This window comes from Ascidia mentula, chromosome 6, assembly GCF_947561715.1.
Source record: "Ascidia mentula chromosome 6, kaAscMent1.1, whole genome shotgun sequence".
NCBI classification, from domain to species: Eukaryota; Metazoa; Chordata; class Ascidiacea; order Phlebobranchia; family Ascidiidae; genus Ascidia; species Ascidia mentula.
In genome coordinates this window covers 574,197-592,430 of record NC_138571.1, presented here as the reverse complement: position 1 = coordinate 592,430, position 18,234 = coordinate 574,197, and the positions used below count along the sequence as shown (strand labels likewise).

The 18,234-nt window shown below is 37.4% G+C and overlaps 1 protein-coding gene across 1 annotated transcript; it reads left to right on the top strand.

The window, feature by feature from the left end:
* Positions 1 to 16,208: 16,208 nt before the first annotated feature.
* LOC145905950 (uncharacterized) lies at positions 16,209 to 16,991 on the top strand. The gene has a single exon (XM_082993283.1). The coding sequence runs from the start codon at positions 16,209 to 16,211 to the stop codon at positions 16,977 to 16,979; it is 771 nt and encodes a 256-aa protein (XP_082849409.1). The 3' UTR covers positions 16,980 to 16,991.
* The last annotated feature ends 1,243 nt before the right edge of the window (positions 16,992 to 18,234 follow it).

Sequence of the window (18,234 nt, the reverse complement as noted above, 5' to 3'; positions counted from 1 at the left end):
AGCGTATCTTTTTGTCAACGCAACACAGCACAAGAGAAACCGGCGAAAAAAGGCAATTAATCCGCTTCGGTGCAGTAAAGGGAGAGCTACATACATGTTAACCCCCCACCAGAAGTGGACAACATACGACCAAATGAACTGAGGAATCGGATGATGAAACTCCATTCTGCTTGCAAGGCCTTCTTTGACGCGGTGGTTGAGCCGTTTGTACCGGTTGTGTCAGGCCGAAGTGGGCAGGTTTTAAACGGTGAACAGAAACGGACAACGTCGATTTTTTAACGTTTGTAATTTATCAAGGGTGACTTTTCCCGGTTTCAGAAACACGCAAAACACATTTCGTCAGTCGTATCGCCCTAAACATAGGGAAACGACGCAAATTTCGTTTCGTGTCAGTTTAATTTTACGCCGAACCATGTTGTTATAGCACTAAGGCAGTGGTTCCCAACCTTTTTTTTTGTTGCGTTCCTTCCTTTGCCCATTTTGGAAGTATTCATTCCTCCCCATATTGATAAAAACTTAATCTTTGCTGAATATTTTGCACCTATCTGAAGAAGATATTTAGTGCGGTAACATTTTCAATGTAAAAAAAATTAAAGTTTTCAGAAGTTCCTCCCCGGTTGGTAACCACTGCACTAAGGTATAAACACTTTTTACGAACCACCCTTACTGAAAGCAGAACATTAGTTATTCACTCGGTCTATTGCAGATTTAGTAATTATGAAATGACGTAAAAACCTATTACGTAACAATGCCGATTCTTACATTATTCTGCAACAATTGCTGCTATGCGTAACAATCCACGAGACACTTGTGTTTGTCCTGATTGTGACGGTGATAATAGATTTAGATGTGAGTGATGAGTCATGGGTTTTGACAGGAACCTTCCAACAGCAGTCCTCAAAGTCTCCGGGAAGGTTCGGTGTAACGTCCGATTGAACGAAAAATGGTACTTGTTTCGTAACAATGACACGTGTTCGGTAATATATGCCCTATGTTTGGAAACAATGTTAAGTTTAACGTGTTTATTCGCCAAACGTTAAAGCAAGTGTTGGGTGGCTTTTGCATGGATTTTGTCCTATAATTTACTGTAGTTGCGTTTGTTCAGTTGTTTAAACAGACAAATTTATTTGGGTGGTGATCCCGAACGATGATGCCATTAAGCTTTTAACGCTACGTAACCGTTCCAGTTAAAAGCTGTTGTTTAATAGAGACTCGAAGTAAAAATTTCTCCCCAAATATTTGTTTGAGGTTTGAAATTAAACGACTTATACTGGCAACAACGTCTTCGAACCACTTTTGCCACCAGCATGTACGGCAAAAAAATTGACAAATAACTACATGTTTATGAGAAAATCGTTGCCGTCCAATCTGCGAAAAAAGATAACTAGTATGGCGTTATTTGCCTGTTTGCTTCGGCTATAAAACCAGCCCACCGTTTTGTACGAATACATTTCAACTGTTTGTGACTCAAGAAAACAACAGTTTCGAAATTTAAACGATTGGAAACCTATCGACGATTCAAGAGGAAGGATTAGCGTTGCTTATTGAAGCGAGTGTACGTAACCAAATATTTAAAATTCTTATACTAAAAAGCCTACTTATCGGGCGATTGTCATCCGCACCATGTTGCCCATCCGACAAATTTTTCTTTTCTCAACAATTTCTCTTATCCGCACCAGTGCGGATGGTCCCACCGGTTGAAAAGCACTAATGCAAAGAAAGAAGTTCTCTGTCAAATGCATTGCATTTTACTTCTGGTGGTGGAGAAGGTTTCCAAAAAAGCTAACGGTCGCCAGACACCATCAATGAATTGCTGAAGCACTGCTCCAACCGATGTTTGTGACACGTCAGTAGTGAGAGCAGTGGGCGCTTGGGGCAGTGGGTGATGCAAAAGCGTCGCGCGCGGTGTTTTTAAATGCGGAGGTGAGGCGATTATTCCAAATGAGCTGTGTCGCTTTGCCCGAAAACGGTTCATAGATTGGGTTGTTAGTTTGGTTTAAACTTGTAATAGAAATTTATGATAGCCGCGAATGAAGCCCATTGGTTGGGACGAGCTGGATTGCTTTCACTTACCCTGTTTACAACCCCAATCAAAAATTTTCGCCCGGGCTTTAACCACTTTCTTTGGTTAGCTTAGCAGATAGGTATGGCCCGTACATGGATTTCGAACCTTAGCCAGACATATATCTCTGGTAAAAGTTCGACAAAGAAACACTACCAGCGATGGCCGTAGATACGAGTCTTGTTTGGCACATCCTTGTTACTGAAATTAGGCCGAACAATAGAACTGTGCTTGTTTAGGACTATCTAACCTCAACCTACTAGGTCCCGCACATACTTAATCATATACCCATAAGTCTTATTTTAACAATTTAGAAACTCACAAATATGTAACATGCTGCAATGTACTGTACTTACCATTGGGTCAGTTATGATATCTATAAAATTTGACCGTCTGCAGGCTGTGGCAGCCATAACTTTTGTAGATGCTTCATCTTTTTCTCTCAATTTTACTTTCAAATTTATCATTGTACAAACATGTTTTTTTCTTCTCTTAATTTCCACAGCAGACAGTTAAATTAAAGGTAGCCTATATGTTGTTCCACAAAATCTTAAAATAGAAACATCTGCCACTATTAATGCTGACAATTACTGTCGGTTTACCAGTTGTCGGGGTATGTCCCCGCTGGGTGACCGAGGGGTGCGACTGCGTCTCGGGCCTCGCACCTTACGGATCCGACTGAGTCTCGATGGCAACTCGGCCTTCTCTATCTCAAGTTTTACTGTTGGAGTTAAAGAACTCCTTTACACAAGTCTGTGCGTCTTCTAAATAGTCTAACTCCAGACTAAACACATACATCCACCAAGCTTCAAACCAGTCCAAAGTTGTTCATAAATCCATTTATTGATATAATCCAACGAATAAATCCAAGTACAGTACAGTACAATTGGGGCTCCTATACAGTGTACTAAAGAAGAACCAACAACCTAGACCCTTACACAGCAACAGTTAAAACACACTGATTTGGCAGACGCTGTTCGCTCTGCTTATATAGCCTGCGGTTGGCCACATGTATTGATGCCTTATTTGGAGTTGTTGCGCAACTTGAATGCAACTTGAAGTTGACCGATTTGGTCGATTACGTCAGTTATTTATATAGCTTAATTAACTAAGTGCCCCAATAGGTTATTTATGTATGGGTAGACTTTGTTTTCAGAATAACTAAAAGTAGTTATGTTTATTTTAGCTTTATTTATCATTTGCGAAAGAAGTATACTTGGGTTTAAATCGACCTTATTTATTATTTGCCAAAGAAATGCCTCTGATTATTTTAACTTGTTTTACGCAGTTAATTTGGTTGTCTAAGTTACCTATATGACTTAATTTCCCAAATTAAGTGGTTTATAACACAATTATAATGTGGCTGCTTTTACCGGCTACAAATTTTTCACCTGCCAACAGCTCGGCAAGTTTTTCCTATTAAATTGTCCGGTCAGGAATTGACCTAAACCGGAAATGAGTTCTTCTTTTTTTCCCATGTCGTTTTATTGGACATCACAACATGGACATGCGTTGAACGCGTGATTACAATGACTTTGGTTTTAACTCTCGGTCATAATATAGTTATACGCTTTGGGCCTTTTTTTGTATATACATGTGCTGTGCGGCGACATTACACAATATTATTCCCAACTGATACAATAAAACGGATTCAGTCAGATACGCAACAAAAACAAGACATAACGTCTGTTCTCAGCGGACTCGTCTTTACCAGACCACGCTTTTCACGCATGAATGAATCCGAAGTAAAATTGCAAAAAAACAATTTATTTTCACACATTGAAAGTTCAACCACGGTAATGACAAAATGTGACCATCATAATTGTATGACCACATTATGAAAATGAAATCGGCAAATTTTATCATAAATAACACGTAATATATGTGATCAAAATTATTTCGAAAGAAATATTATATATCGCATTCGAAAATTTGCCTTGAAGTATTAAATATCACCCGAAATATCTGAAAAAATGAAGTGTTTGTATTATTGTACGTAAATTCAGTTTATGCAAGGCACCTTGGAGATATTTAACTTATTTACTAGGGCTAAAATCATATCTGGCAAACATGTTCGAGCCTTCAACAGGTTGATACCTTACAACCACAAGCCGCGTAAGCGTCGCAATGCCGCAGTTGAACCTTAGTAGATTTTTTTAGCTAATTGCCAAGCATGGCAACACCATACCTAAACCTATTATGTATGCACTCATTTCGTACGTTATTCACGTGCTTGGCCGCACGAGACATAATCGCAGAACAGCCGATTGTGTGATTAGAATGGCCGGAGATAAACGGTGGAATTTTTTTGATTGGGACGCACCCTGTTTATTGACTCTGTGACCGAGAAAATTAATTTAGTCGACACCAAACTGGCATTTGGCTCCGTTGATGACCAGACCATGCTCTGACAATCGTGCAAAACGTCATTTTAAATGGTTGCAGTGATCAGCAGGTGTTTTTTTTTTCTTGCTACTAAGATGTAATCTGGGCATCTGTAATACAAAATCAAAACAGTAGCAAACCGTTTCCATCAAACATTGAAATGTTTTGGTGACATTTTCTATTCCAAATGGCATACGAAGGGTATAACCGAAAGGTGTAATTACCGCCGTTTTGGCAACATCCGCGGGGGCAACTGAAACTTGGTGGTAGCCACGCACAAAGTCGATTTTGGAAAAAATGGTAGATCCTGCTAAACTTGCTGAAAAGTCCTGAATGTGAGGAATTGAATAACATTCTGGCTGAGTAGCAGCATTTAATCGCCTGTAATCTCCACACGGTCTCCAACCGCCTGTAGATTTTAGAACCATGTGTAGCGGCGAAGCCCAGGAGCTGGACGAGCGTCGGGTAATCCCCATTTTTAAAAATATTGGCGAACTTATTTTTTGCGAAAGTTTCCCAGCGGGCAAATCAAGCGAGATCAGGCGTGTGCCGTACGTCCAAATACTGCTTGGTGTGTCAATAAAAAATCGCTATACCGTCATCTACCGGCTTTAAAATTTTATGTAGATCAGGGCAAAGGGGGGACCCTGGGCTTTAAAGGTAAAAAACTCAAAAAAGTAGAAACCTTTCTTACTGGTGACCCCTGGGGCTTTAAAGGGTGAAACAATTCATTTTTCTGCAAAGCGCAATAGCATTTTTGTTCCAAATAGTGTCCAACAGGGCCAGGGGCAAACAATGCACCGGTCTGGCGACCACTTTTCACCAGAATGTATAGATAAAGGATGGATCTTCTACAAAACCACAAATAAATGCGACTTTAATTGATTTATTTTTCTGTAAATATAGCCTGAAGATTCAGTTGTCATTTCAATTTTCTACAGCACCCGACACCTAGTAGCAAACTGATTCAAAGCACCTAAAACTGCCCGAAACTGGCACAAATTCGCTTTAGCAACATCACATGCATATGTGCTCACTTAACCGTAAGATTAATCCCCATAATCAAATAAAAAAACACCACTAGAGGGAATCAAGTAAAATTATCTACAATTGACTGCAACAACTTCCAATTATAAATATTTTTCCGGTAAATAAATCTGAACACATTCGCGTAAAATTTATTTTGACAAAAAAATAGAACTTCAATAATCGATACGAACTTTGAAACAAAAAATAAACAAAATTTTAATTTAATAATTGAAAAAAGCGCGACATTTTTACTTCCTTACGTTTTTCCACACAAGAAATATGCCAAGAAAAATTAAAACAGAAATAATTATTTTTATTTCGAGCCTCAAACTTTCTTTTTCTTCTTCTTTTATTTCTGTTCAAAATAAAAAAAATATTTTTACAAACAAAATAGATCTTATTGAATGTTTCCTTAAAAAAAAATTAACATAGGAATTCAATCAAAATTCCTCACAATGGTATCAAAAAGTTTCCTTTGTGTTTAACTATGTGTAATTAATTAGTTTTTCCGAGTCAATAAATTTAAACTTTGAAATTTTCAGTAAATCCGGTGACAAATTTACCTGAACAAGTTCGTCCGTCAGGATTTAAACTTCTGCCCGGTTCACAAACACAAACAATTGAATCTTCTATAATTAAACAATAGTCATCACATCCACCATTGTTCTGTAACAAACACAAACAATCGAATCTTCTTTAATTAAACAATAGTCATCACATCCACCATTGTTCTGCAACAAACACAAACAATTGAATCTTCATTAATTAAACAATAGTCATCACATCCACCATTGTTCTGTAACAAACACAAACAATCGAATCTTCTTTAATTAAACAATAGTCATCACATCCACAATTGTTCTGTAACAAACACAAACAATTGAATCTTCATTAATTAAACAATAGTCATCACATCCACCATTGTTCTGCAACAAACACAAACAATCGAATCTTCTTTAATTAAACAATAAGTCATCACATCCACCATTGTTCTGTAACAAACACAAACAATCGAATCTTCTTTAATTAAACAATAGCCATCACATCCACCATTGTTCTGCAACAAACACAAACAATTGAATCTTCATTAATTAAACAATAGTCATCACATCCACCATTGTTCTGCAACAAACACAAACAATTGAATCTTCATTAATTAAACAATAGTCATCACATCCACCATTGTTCTGTAACAAACACAAACAATCGAATCTTCTTTAATCAAACAATAGCCATCACATCCACCATTGTTCTGCAACAAACACAAACAATTGAATCTTCATTAATTAAACAATAGTCATCACATCCACCATTGTTCTGCAACAAACACAAACAATCAAATCTTCTTCAATTAAACAATAGCCATCACATCAACCATTGTTCTGCAACAAACACAAACAATCGAATCTTCTTCAATTAAACAATAGTCGTCACATCCACTATTGTTCTGTAACAAACACAAACAATCGAATCTTCTTTAATTAAACAATAGTCATCACATCCACCATTGTTCTGCAACAAACACAAACAATCGAATCTTCTTTAATTAAACAATAGTCATCACATCCACCATTGTTCTGCAACAAACACAAACAATCGAATCTTCTTTAATTAAACAATAGTCATCACATCCACCATTGTTCTGCAACAAACACAAACAATCGAATCTTCTTCAATTAAACAATAGTCATCACATCCAGCAATGTTCTGTAAGAAACACAAACAATCGATCGAATCTTCTTTAATTAAACAATAGTCATCACATCCACCATTGTTCTGCAACAAACACAAACAATCGCTTCTCCTTTAATCAAACAATAGCCATCACATCCACCATTGTTCTGCAACAAACACAAACAATCGAATCTTCTTTAATTAAACAATAGTCATCACATCCACCATTGTTCTGCAACAAACACAAACAATCGAATCTTCTTTAATTAAACAATAGTCATCACATCCAGCAATGTTCTGTAACAAACACAAACAATCGATCGAATCTTCTTTAATTAAACAATAGTCATCACATCCACCATTGTTCTGCAACAAACACAAACAATCGAATCTTCTTTAATCAAACAATAGCCATCACATCCACCATTGTTCTGCAACAAACACAAACAATCGATCGAATCTTCTTTAATTAAGCAATAGCCATCACATCCACCATTGTTCTGCAACAAACACAAACAATCGAATCTATAATTAAACAATAGTCATCACATCCACCATTGTTCTGCAACAAACACAAACAATCGAATCTTCTTTAATTAAACAATAGTCATCACATCCACCATTGTTCTGCAACAAACACAAACAATCGATCGAATCTTCTTTAATTAAGCAATAGCCATCACATCCACCATTGTTCTGCAACAAACACAAACAATCGAATCTATAATTAAACAATAGTCATCACATCCACCATTGTTCTGCAACAAACACAAACAATCGAATCTTCTTTAATTAAACAATAGTCATCACATCCACCATTGTTCTGCAACAAACACAAACAATCGAATCTTCTTTAATCAAACAATAGCCATCACATCCACCATTGTTCTGCAACAAACACAAACAATCGATCGAATCTTCTTTAATTAAGCAATAGCCATCACATCCACCATTGTTCTGCAACAAACACAAACAATCGAATCTATAATTAAACAATAGTCATCACATCCACCATTGTTCTGCAACAAACACAAACAATCGAATCTTCTTTAATCAAACAATAGCCATCACATCCACCATTGTTCTGCAACAAACACAAACAATCGATCGAATCTTCTTTAATTAAGCAATAGCCATCACATCCACCATTGTTCTGCAACAAACACAAACAATCGAATCTATAATTAAACAATAGTCATCACATCCACCATTGTTCTGCAACAAACACAAACAATCGAATCTTCTTTAATCAAACAATAGCCATCACATCCACCATTGTTCTGCAACAAACACAAACAATCGATCGAATCTTCTTTAATTAAGCAATAGCCATCACATCCACCATTGTTCTGCAACAAACACAAATAATCGAATCTATAATTAAACAATAGTCATCACATCCACCATTGTTCTGCAACAAACACAAACAATCGAATCTTCTTTAATCAAACAATAGCCATCACATCCACCATTGTTCTGCAACAAACACAAACAATCGATCGAATCTTCTTTAATTAAGCAATAGCCATCACATCCACCATTGTTCTGCAACAAACACAAACAATCGAATCTATAATTAAACAATAGTCATCACATCCACCATTGTTCTGTAACAAACACAAACAATCGATCGAATCTTCTTTAATTAAACAATAGTCATCACATCCACCATTGTTCTGCAACAAACACAAACAATCGAATCTTCTTTAATCAAACAATAGCCATCACATCCACCATTGTTCTGCAACAAACACAAACAATCGATCGAATCTTCTTTAATTAAGCAATAGCCATCACATCCACCATTGTTCTGCAACAAACACAAACAATCGAATCTATAATTAAACAATAGTCATCACATCCACCATTGTTCTGCAACAAACACAAACAATCGAATCTTCTTTAATTAAACAATAGTCATCACATCCACCATTGTTCTGCAACAAACACAAACAATCGATCGAATCTTCTTTAATTAAGCAATAGCCATCACATCCACCATTGTTCTGCAACAAACACAAACAATCGAATCTATAATTAAACAATAGTCATCACATCCACCATTGTTCTGCAACAAACACAAACAATCGAATCTTCTTTAATTAAACAATAGTCATCACATCCACCATTGTTCTGCAACAAACACAAACAATCGAATCTTCTTTAATCAAACAATAGCCATCACATCCACCATTGTTCTGCAACAAACACAAACAATCGATCGAATCTTCTTTAATTAAGCAATAGCCATCACATCCACCATTGTTCTGCAACAAACACAAACAATCGAATCTATAATTAAACAATAGTCATCACATCCACCATTGTTCTGCAACAAACACAAACAATCGAATCTTCTTTAATCAAACAATAGCCATCACATCCACCATTGTTCTGCAACAAACACAAACAATCGATCGAATCTTCTTTAATTAAGCAATAGCCATCACATCCACCATTGTTCTGCAACAAACACAAACAATCGAATCTATAATTAAACAATAGTCATCACATCCACCATTGTTCTGCAACAAACACAAACAATCGAATCTTCTTTAATCAAACAATAGCCATCACATCCACCATTGTTCTGCAACAAACACAAACAATCGATCGAATCTTCTTTAATTAAGCAATAGCCATCACATCCACCATTGTTCTGCAACAAACACAAATAATCGAATCTATAATTAAACAATAGTCATCACATCCACCATTGTTCTGCAACAAACACAAACAATCGAATCTTCTTTAATCAAACAATAGCCATCACATCCACCATTGTTCTGCAACAAACACAAACAATCGATCGAATCTTCTTTAATTAAGCAATAGCCATCACATCCACCATTGTTCTGCAACAAACACAAACAATCGAATCTATAATTAAACAATAGTCATCACATCCACCATTGTTCTGCAACAAACACAAACAATCGAATCTTCTTTAATTAAACAATAGTCATCACATCCTTTACATTCTACTTTAAACTGAAACTGCTTGGACATTTATTACATCACACAAATTTCAGCCACATCCCATCCAAGGCATGCAACCAGATTCAAGAAAGTTTTTCAGTGTATGATATTCACAAATACTAATATTGCGTCACAATTAATGTGCAAACGTTTAATTCTTATTTAGTTATCATTGGGTTTTTGTGTTATGGTTCTAGTGTTCGTTGCACTTATGCCTGAACAAAAAGCCAACATATCTTGATGAAGACTTACTGGGTTGCAGATATCAGGTGTTGGTAAGTTGATGAGGTAAATCGGTCCGTAAGTTATTAAATGACCATTTCCACTTGAAACTGATCGTCTTCTTCGTCTTTTCGACTAAAAAACAATCAATACTAAGTTGGATCCTGATGGGAGTTATTACAAACTCACCATGATCAGATAATTGTCTCCAGTTCCAGAATCACATATTTCAACGTCACAATGGACAAACATAGACTGACTCTGACCTGAGAGATGAGTCCACACGAATGCAACGAACATAAACTGAGTTACCATAGGTTGGTAATTCTTGATTACTTCAGTCGAGTTGCTCGGATCAGAAGGAAGGTGAACGGCTTCACTGTAGATTAAACCTTCAAACTTACAGGTAATTCATTACAACCAACTTGTTGTCTAACTTTCCAATCTCGTCATACGTGTGACGTATATTAGGATAGAATTATTACGTAACAATAACCTCGTTAAGTTGATGCAATGCCACTCAAACATAAACATTTGCGTGATTTCAGCATGAAACAAATTAACATTTCTATGTTGTGAGAGGAAACTGTTTGCAGATATTTGAACACGGACAAGATTCATCCAGGTATGATGGGAATAAATAAATGCTACAAACCCTTGTTCAATGATGGGGTATTGGGTTGGATCATCAGCTGATGCGGACGGTGTCACCCAACACTTTTGTGTCTGAAAAACATTTCGGAAATTTAGAGTTAAAATGAAAATTTTGAAGGAACTCAATGAGAGTCGACAAAGGCTGAAAAATTATGAAAGTTATTTTGCAAAAATTTCATGGTTGACTAAACTCGGATATTATTTTTAAACTTGTTGGATTTTAAACGTAACAAAAAGCTGACTATAAAATTCGGATAATATTAATGGCAAATTTAAACGAACAAAACAGTTTCGATGATCATGCCGTGTTACCTGGAGGTAGAGGTTGTCATGACAGCCGTGCTACCTGGAGGTAGAGGTTGTCATGACAGCCGTGCTACCTGGAGGTAGAGGTTGCCATGACAGCGGTGTTACCTGGAGGTAGAGGTTGTCATGGCAGCCGTGTTACATGGAGGTAGAGGTTGCCATGGCAGCCGTAATACCTGGAAGTAGAGGTTGCCATGACAGCCGTGTTACCTGGAGGTAGAGGTTGCTTCCATCGGTGAGAATTTTCAACTGGGCGAAGATTGGAGACAGGGCAGTCACTATAGGGGGATTCCCCCCTAACGGTGTGGTAAAATCTTGTGACGTAAAAAGCATGAATTCGACTTGAAAAGTTCCTTGTTGCATTCGGAACATTACAACCGTTTTTCTGAAACACGTGACATGGAGATTTCAAGATTTATACGAATTACGTCAGCAAACTATATTAGAATGTATTCCTACCGACCCATCATTATGACAGAACAAAGTGTATGGAAATCTTAAAGTTTTTACAAGGTCGGAGTAACATTAGAAAAATGAGATTGCAACATGGTAATGACGTGTTCAAAAACATTATGCATAAATATTAGTGTGGTGGCGTAACTCCAGAAATGTTGTGGGAAACACTTTTTTACAATAAGTTTTTACTGTGCGAGGTTCCTCAGTAGGGATGAGGATATGGAAAGTGAGTTGTCGAACTGACAGTGGAATGTGAAGGAATAAGCTTGAGGGAATCTCTGTACGTTGAGACTCGCGTTGAATTTGTGGGCGACTTGTACTACGTATGTGTAGAGAGTAGAGTTGCTATTTTCTAACTGTAAGGAAAACATTGGAAATTACGAGAAACGTTTCAACCAATGGGAGGCCGAGTTGCATAACTGAGTTTAAATGTAAAGATTTCTACAAATCTCGAATTTCTATTCACACAATTTCACTGAATACATAAATATTTAAACATCAAAGAAGTAAAAGCAGTTCAATCTGACCCCTGAACTCTCATTAAGAGGATGCTCGATATTCGGTCCACAATCCGAATAATTGAAATTAAAAGTCATCGGTTTCGTGACGTCAGGTTGCGCTTTGCATTGTTCCTGTAGTGATGGCGTATCCACTGTGTTGTCTACAGAATGAGACACGACTATCTCATCGTCATCAAGAGGACTCAGTTTATTGCTGATATCTTCAACTGACAACCTGTGTAACAGGGGTTTACTCGGTAATGATGTGGCCACAGTAAAAACACCGAACAATTCTTTACAAACATCCAGTGCATTTTTTTAATACAAAATAAAAAATTCAAATAAATTTAACAATAAATTTGTGGACAAAACATTCATCGTAGAACGTTTTACACAATCACTACATGTGACGTCATAATCGTACATAATAGTGACCGAAGTTCCACAAACGATTCCCGATCCGGTTGTTATGTTGACTCCGGCCGATTCTTCACTCGATCCATAATCGTTTATCGCTTGTACGAAGATTTGATAAAGTTTGAGTGGAGTTATGTCAGTGATGGTTGCTGTCACGTTTGTATCGTTTGAAAGAACGATCATGGAATTGCTCGATTCGTCTGAACTCCACGATACACGGAAAGTATCGATATCGGTATCGTTCGATACCCATGACACGATTATCGAACTCTCGTTTAACACGAACACAACACTAGGTGGTGCTATTTGCAATGGCACTGAAAAAAAACGAAATATAAATAAATAAAAAATTCACCAACATGTTCGGAATCTTACTTGTGCTTGCTGTTAACACTTGTGACGTCAGACCATCCCCACCTTTGTTCACCATGACAACAGTGACGTTGTAAACAGTGTTCGGTATCAAGTTTTGAACAGGGACGGTTATTTGTGACTGGATGGTTGTGATGTTGCCGACACCATTATGAGATTGGTCGCCGCTGGTCTGCTGGTAGTTTAACTTGTACATGACGATTGGTGTGCAGGATGGTGTGTGCGACCATTCTATGGTAATGGTGTTTGGAGTTGGAGGGTTGGTCGTTGAAATTGATGGTAGCGGGGATTGAGATGTTTCTACAGAAAAGAATTAAAATCAACACAAGTTGCGTTTGTGACGAAACAATAAACATTATGTTGTAGGTTTTCGACATAAATTGCGAATCATTTTATCGATTCAAACAATGCAAACTCTGTGACGTAACACAGCACTAATTGGCTCACTTGTTGCAAACGTCACCGATTGCGACTTGGGGGAATACCCTGCTGAATTCTTTGTGAGTACCCCGAAGCTGTATTCCTGTTCAGGTTGAAGATTGCTAATTGTTGCGTTTGTTGAGTTGGTTTCGATTGAATCGCTATCCAATATATAGGGTGACCATATAACCTTGTAACCGAGGATATCTTCACCACCTGAAACCGGTGGGTCCCATTCTATCTCAATGAGGTTCGTTGCAAAGGAAAGAAGTCGGATATTGGAAGGTTCGATTGCTTGAGGAACTTAAAATAATGCGGATGAGTGGTGAGATACAAATATTAATATTTCTATTGATTTCTATAGCAGTTGGTGTCAACATTTTATTTTCAGAATTTTACCTCTGTTTTCCGGTTTACTTAAGAGAACTGAAGATGCTTCTTTTGCGAAACATTCATTCTCTGCAATAAACTGCTTTTGACACAAGGACATTTATATTTCAATTTTTGTTGGTTGGACAAATTGATATTTTATTATTTATTAAACAGACAAACTGTTTATTATTTGTAACGTTTGTTATTGTTGTGTTCGACCATCCACAAATTTCCTATTAACAGACAACACATTTTACCACTGACAGTTTATACGAAATCGCGTTCCTTTCTGTGTACTGTATGATTGGAACTTAGCATGGCACAGACAGCACCTTCTTACGTTACCAGATGATTCTTCTTTTCCAGATTGCTGGCAACAACATCAGCTGATCAGTCGGTTAAAATCTGGCAAACTTCACATTTCCAACTTCTTTCTTGTTTAAAACTTGAGACGAGCGATCCTGCTGACCCCCCACATGGATGGATGCGGGATTGTGATTTCTCAGCTGATTTCCAGTTCATTATAACAGGTTTGTCTCGCATATGTTGGCCGTTATTGCCTCAAATCAAGTGAACATGCTGAACTAATGGACATTTCCCGTCATCATTCCGTTTGATAAGTTGTAGAAAATAATGACGCCCACTTGTGGTAAAATACATTTTCCCATTATTATTTGTGTGAGTTTCGTTGGTCAATAATTTCCCACAATCCCATATTTTCCCCTCCAGCTTCGTCAGATTGCGTTGCGAGGTTGTGGAATATCGAGAAGGGAGAAGTTAAACGGGAATATAGCGGCCACACGAAGGCGGTAGTGAGTCTGGCTTTTAATGACAGTTTATGAAACATTTCATGGTCGTGTGACGTCATGGAAGGAAGGATCCCTTCGAATCGTGGATTGAAGAAAACAATTTTCCTGCTTTTCCCTTTGACTGGGATTCTAACCCAGGGATTTTATTTGAATGAAGATCGTATTTTATTTGCGTATGTTGGTTTAACATTATATAAAAACCTCATTTCATTATTTCTATCAAAAATTCTCCGGCCGAAAATGTTTCTTATTGAACTCCTCTGTCACAAGTTTACAGAACACGTAATAAAGCATTCAGAAATGTTTGATTGATGTCAATTGTTCGGATGAGTAAACACAGGTGGACAGGTTGTTGCCTTGGTGATTTTGAGCAATGTTTTGTAGTTTGTGGATGATGTTGGAGGTTTTTAGTCAAAGAGTTTGACGGATTGAGATAAATTGCAGCAAAACGACTTTGGAGCAAAATTGAAAATGAGTCATAAAAATTTTCCTCTTGATATTTGGAGTTGGTCTGGTCAGTTTTGTTGCCAACTTCCTTTTTTTATTGAAAAAAGGGCGCCCAGAGGCGTACAATTGAAGGAAAGCAAGAAGACAAAAAAGGTTGATTGGCAGCATTTGCAACGCACCCTATACCCATAGATCCAATTAGTGGCCTGGATATCCTGGGTTCAAATCCCGGTGTAGTCAAAAAAGGTTTAACAGAATGGCGAGAAATCAGCACAAGAAGTAAAGTTATTAAAAGCATCAAAATATTGTTATTTTGGTGGATTTCGAACAGTAATTGCAAAGGAGAAAAATAAAAGGGGACACGAAGTTTAGCACTGAGCCAACCGCATACATTTTCCCAGTAATGTGTTGCAATATATGACAATTTACAAATAGATGTAAAACAGTTTCCGCAGCATCTTTGCAAAAGACACACGAACCTTGTGCATTGGGTTGATCCCGTATTACCAGTTTGAAGCCAGGATGCAAAACCTTTGCACTCTCGCAATTCATTTCTCCACACTTATTTCTACGACGTAGGTGTTAGCGCCGCAATGCGGATTCGCTTTCTTCAAATACGTTCCGCATGTGGTTGCCAAACACATTTAAATTGCTTTTTTAAGGCAAAGTGGTTAAGGCGGCATTCTAGGTCTGACGCTCGCGCGAGCAAGGGCGAAAATGACAGACAAGACAAGCAGGCAGCAAAAAAATAATGCGGCAAGTTTTAAAAAGGCCAAACTGTTTATCTCTGCGTTCTGAGAAACTCCAAAAAAAGAGATGAGTTACTTACTTTCCTGAAAAGCGTGAACTACTCGGTTAAAAAATTGGTTGGTATAGCTGACATTCTATTTGAATAAGGTTCACAGACTTAGACAAATAGAGCGTACATACTGCTGAACAAATACTGCTGCTTTTTTCTGTTCAACGACATTGAAGGAATTTCTACAAAAGTTAAGTACATTGATATTACTAACCTTTATTATTATTATTGTTGTTATTTTACATCTATTCACACTTTGTTACTGCTAACATATTTCCTGTAAGAATAGACTAACTGTGCATAAGATGTCACAGCGTTCAAAGAAAGACAAGGAGCAATCTGCTGTCCTTGACCGCATCGACTCTCTGAGAGATGAAGTACGGGAGAGCAAGAACTCCACTGACAACACCTTGAAGGAGCTGGTGCTGGAGATGAAAGAGATGCGGAAGAGTCAGGCCTTTCTCCAAGAGAAGTTTGAGGAGATGAAGAAGAAGCTCTCCACAAACGAAGTGGTGATTCACTCCCTCCAATCTGAGAACAGGGAGTTAAAGAAGGCCGTAAAGGAACTCCAGGCAAGCTCTGCTTCAAATGAGCAATCCATTAATGATTTGGAGCGGTATGGCCGTCGGCCATGCCTGGAGTTTAAAGGCCTTCCCTACTCAGATGAGGAGAGCACCGACGACCTGGTCATCTCTGTCGCGAGGAAGCTGGATGTCACTGTTACAAAACATGACATCAGCATATCCCATCGACTGCGAAGACCGTCAAAAGATCACCCAAGGCCAGTAATCGTTGCTAAATTTATAAATAGGAAACTGCGGGATGCCATTTACTTCAACAGGCATAAACTAAAGGCGGTCAACCGAGGTGTGGCTCCAGAGAAGCAGATTTTTGTCAATGAGAGCTTGACAAAGAGGAACCGGGACAGATTTAACACCTGTCTCCGGTACAAACGGGAGCACCACTTCCACCACATCTGGACTCGGAATGGAACAACTTATTTAAAGAAGGATGAAGAGAGCAATGTCATTGTCATTCGCAATGACAATGATTTGGTACGTCACAAAATTCTATAATATTTACTTATGTAGTTGTATGTTTGTTATATATTTTGGGTCAATGATTTCATTATTAGTAATACCTCCTCATGATGGCCCAGTTTAAAACTAAGTCCCCAGACCTATGTTTTTTGGCTAGTAATGAACACACTCACTCACAGTACTATGATCATGCATCACTGGATATGACACTGAGAAATATGTTGGAGAATGATCTATATATTATCCACATTAACATTTGCAGTTTAAAAAAACACAAAGATGATTTAGAGAATTGGATATCAAATATGTCTGAAATTCCTGATATAATAATGATAACCGAAACGAGAATGAAGCATAGTGTTATTTACACCACAGATATTGAAGGGTATGAATTTTGCCACATTGACACAGTTTCTAATGCGGGTGGTGTAGGAATGTACATTAAACAGTCACTTTCATATCACATAAGGCATGACATCACACTCCTTTGTCAAGATAGTGAAAACTTATGGGTTGAATTATCACTTAAGAAACAACAAATTGTCCTTGGTGTAATATACAGACATCCCACATACTCTCATGACTCATTCCAAGATGCACTTTCCCAAACCTTACATGATCTTAATAAACATAATATTCCAGTTTATATTGGTGGTGATTTTAACATTGATTTGATGAAACATAACAGTTCTGACTCAGTGCGCAATTTCATAGATACCCTTGCCTCGTACAGTTATACACCTCTGATATGCCAACCTACCAGGATAACTCCCCACAGTGCAACTCTAATTAATAATTTTTTCTCTACTAATTCCAATGTAAAGTTTAAATCTGGTATTATTACAACAGACATATCTGACCATCTTGGAATATTTATCATACTCCACACAGTAGCCCTCAGTAAACCACTAGAGAAAATACTTGTTAGAGATATGCAACATTTTTCTGCCCCAAACCTAATGCAAGACATAAACTTTCTGATCGAAAGCTTAACTCATTCCAACCAAAACCCTATTGATCAATTTACTCATTTTGTCCAAAACTTTATTTCCATTTTACAACATCATGCACCACTATCCCACCTGTCCAGAAGAAGAAGGAAACTAGCACAGAAACCATGGATAAGCAAAGCAATATACACTTCCATTAAGAAAAAAAATAGACTTTTTCACATGTTATGCAAATCACATTTTTCCAGTATTAGCAAATACAACCAATATAAGGCATACAGAAACCGTTTGAACCATGTAATGAAACAAGCGAAAATCATTTTTTACAAGAAAAAACTAAA

Coding starts and splice junctions, on each gene's coding strand:
- LOC145905950 (XM_082993283.1), top strand. CDS start 16,209: ATGTCACAGCGTTCAAAGAAAGACAAGGAGCAATCTGCTGTCCTTGAC.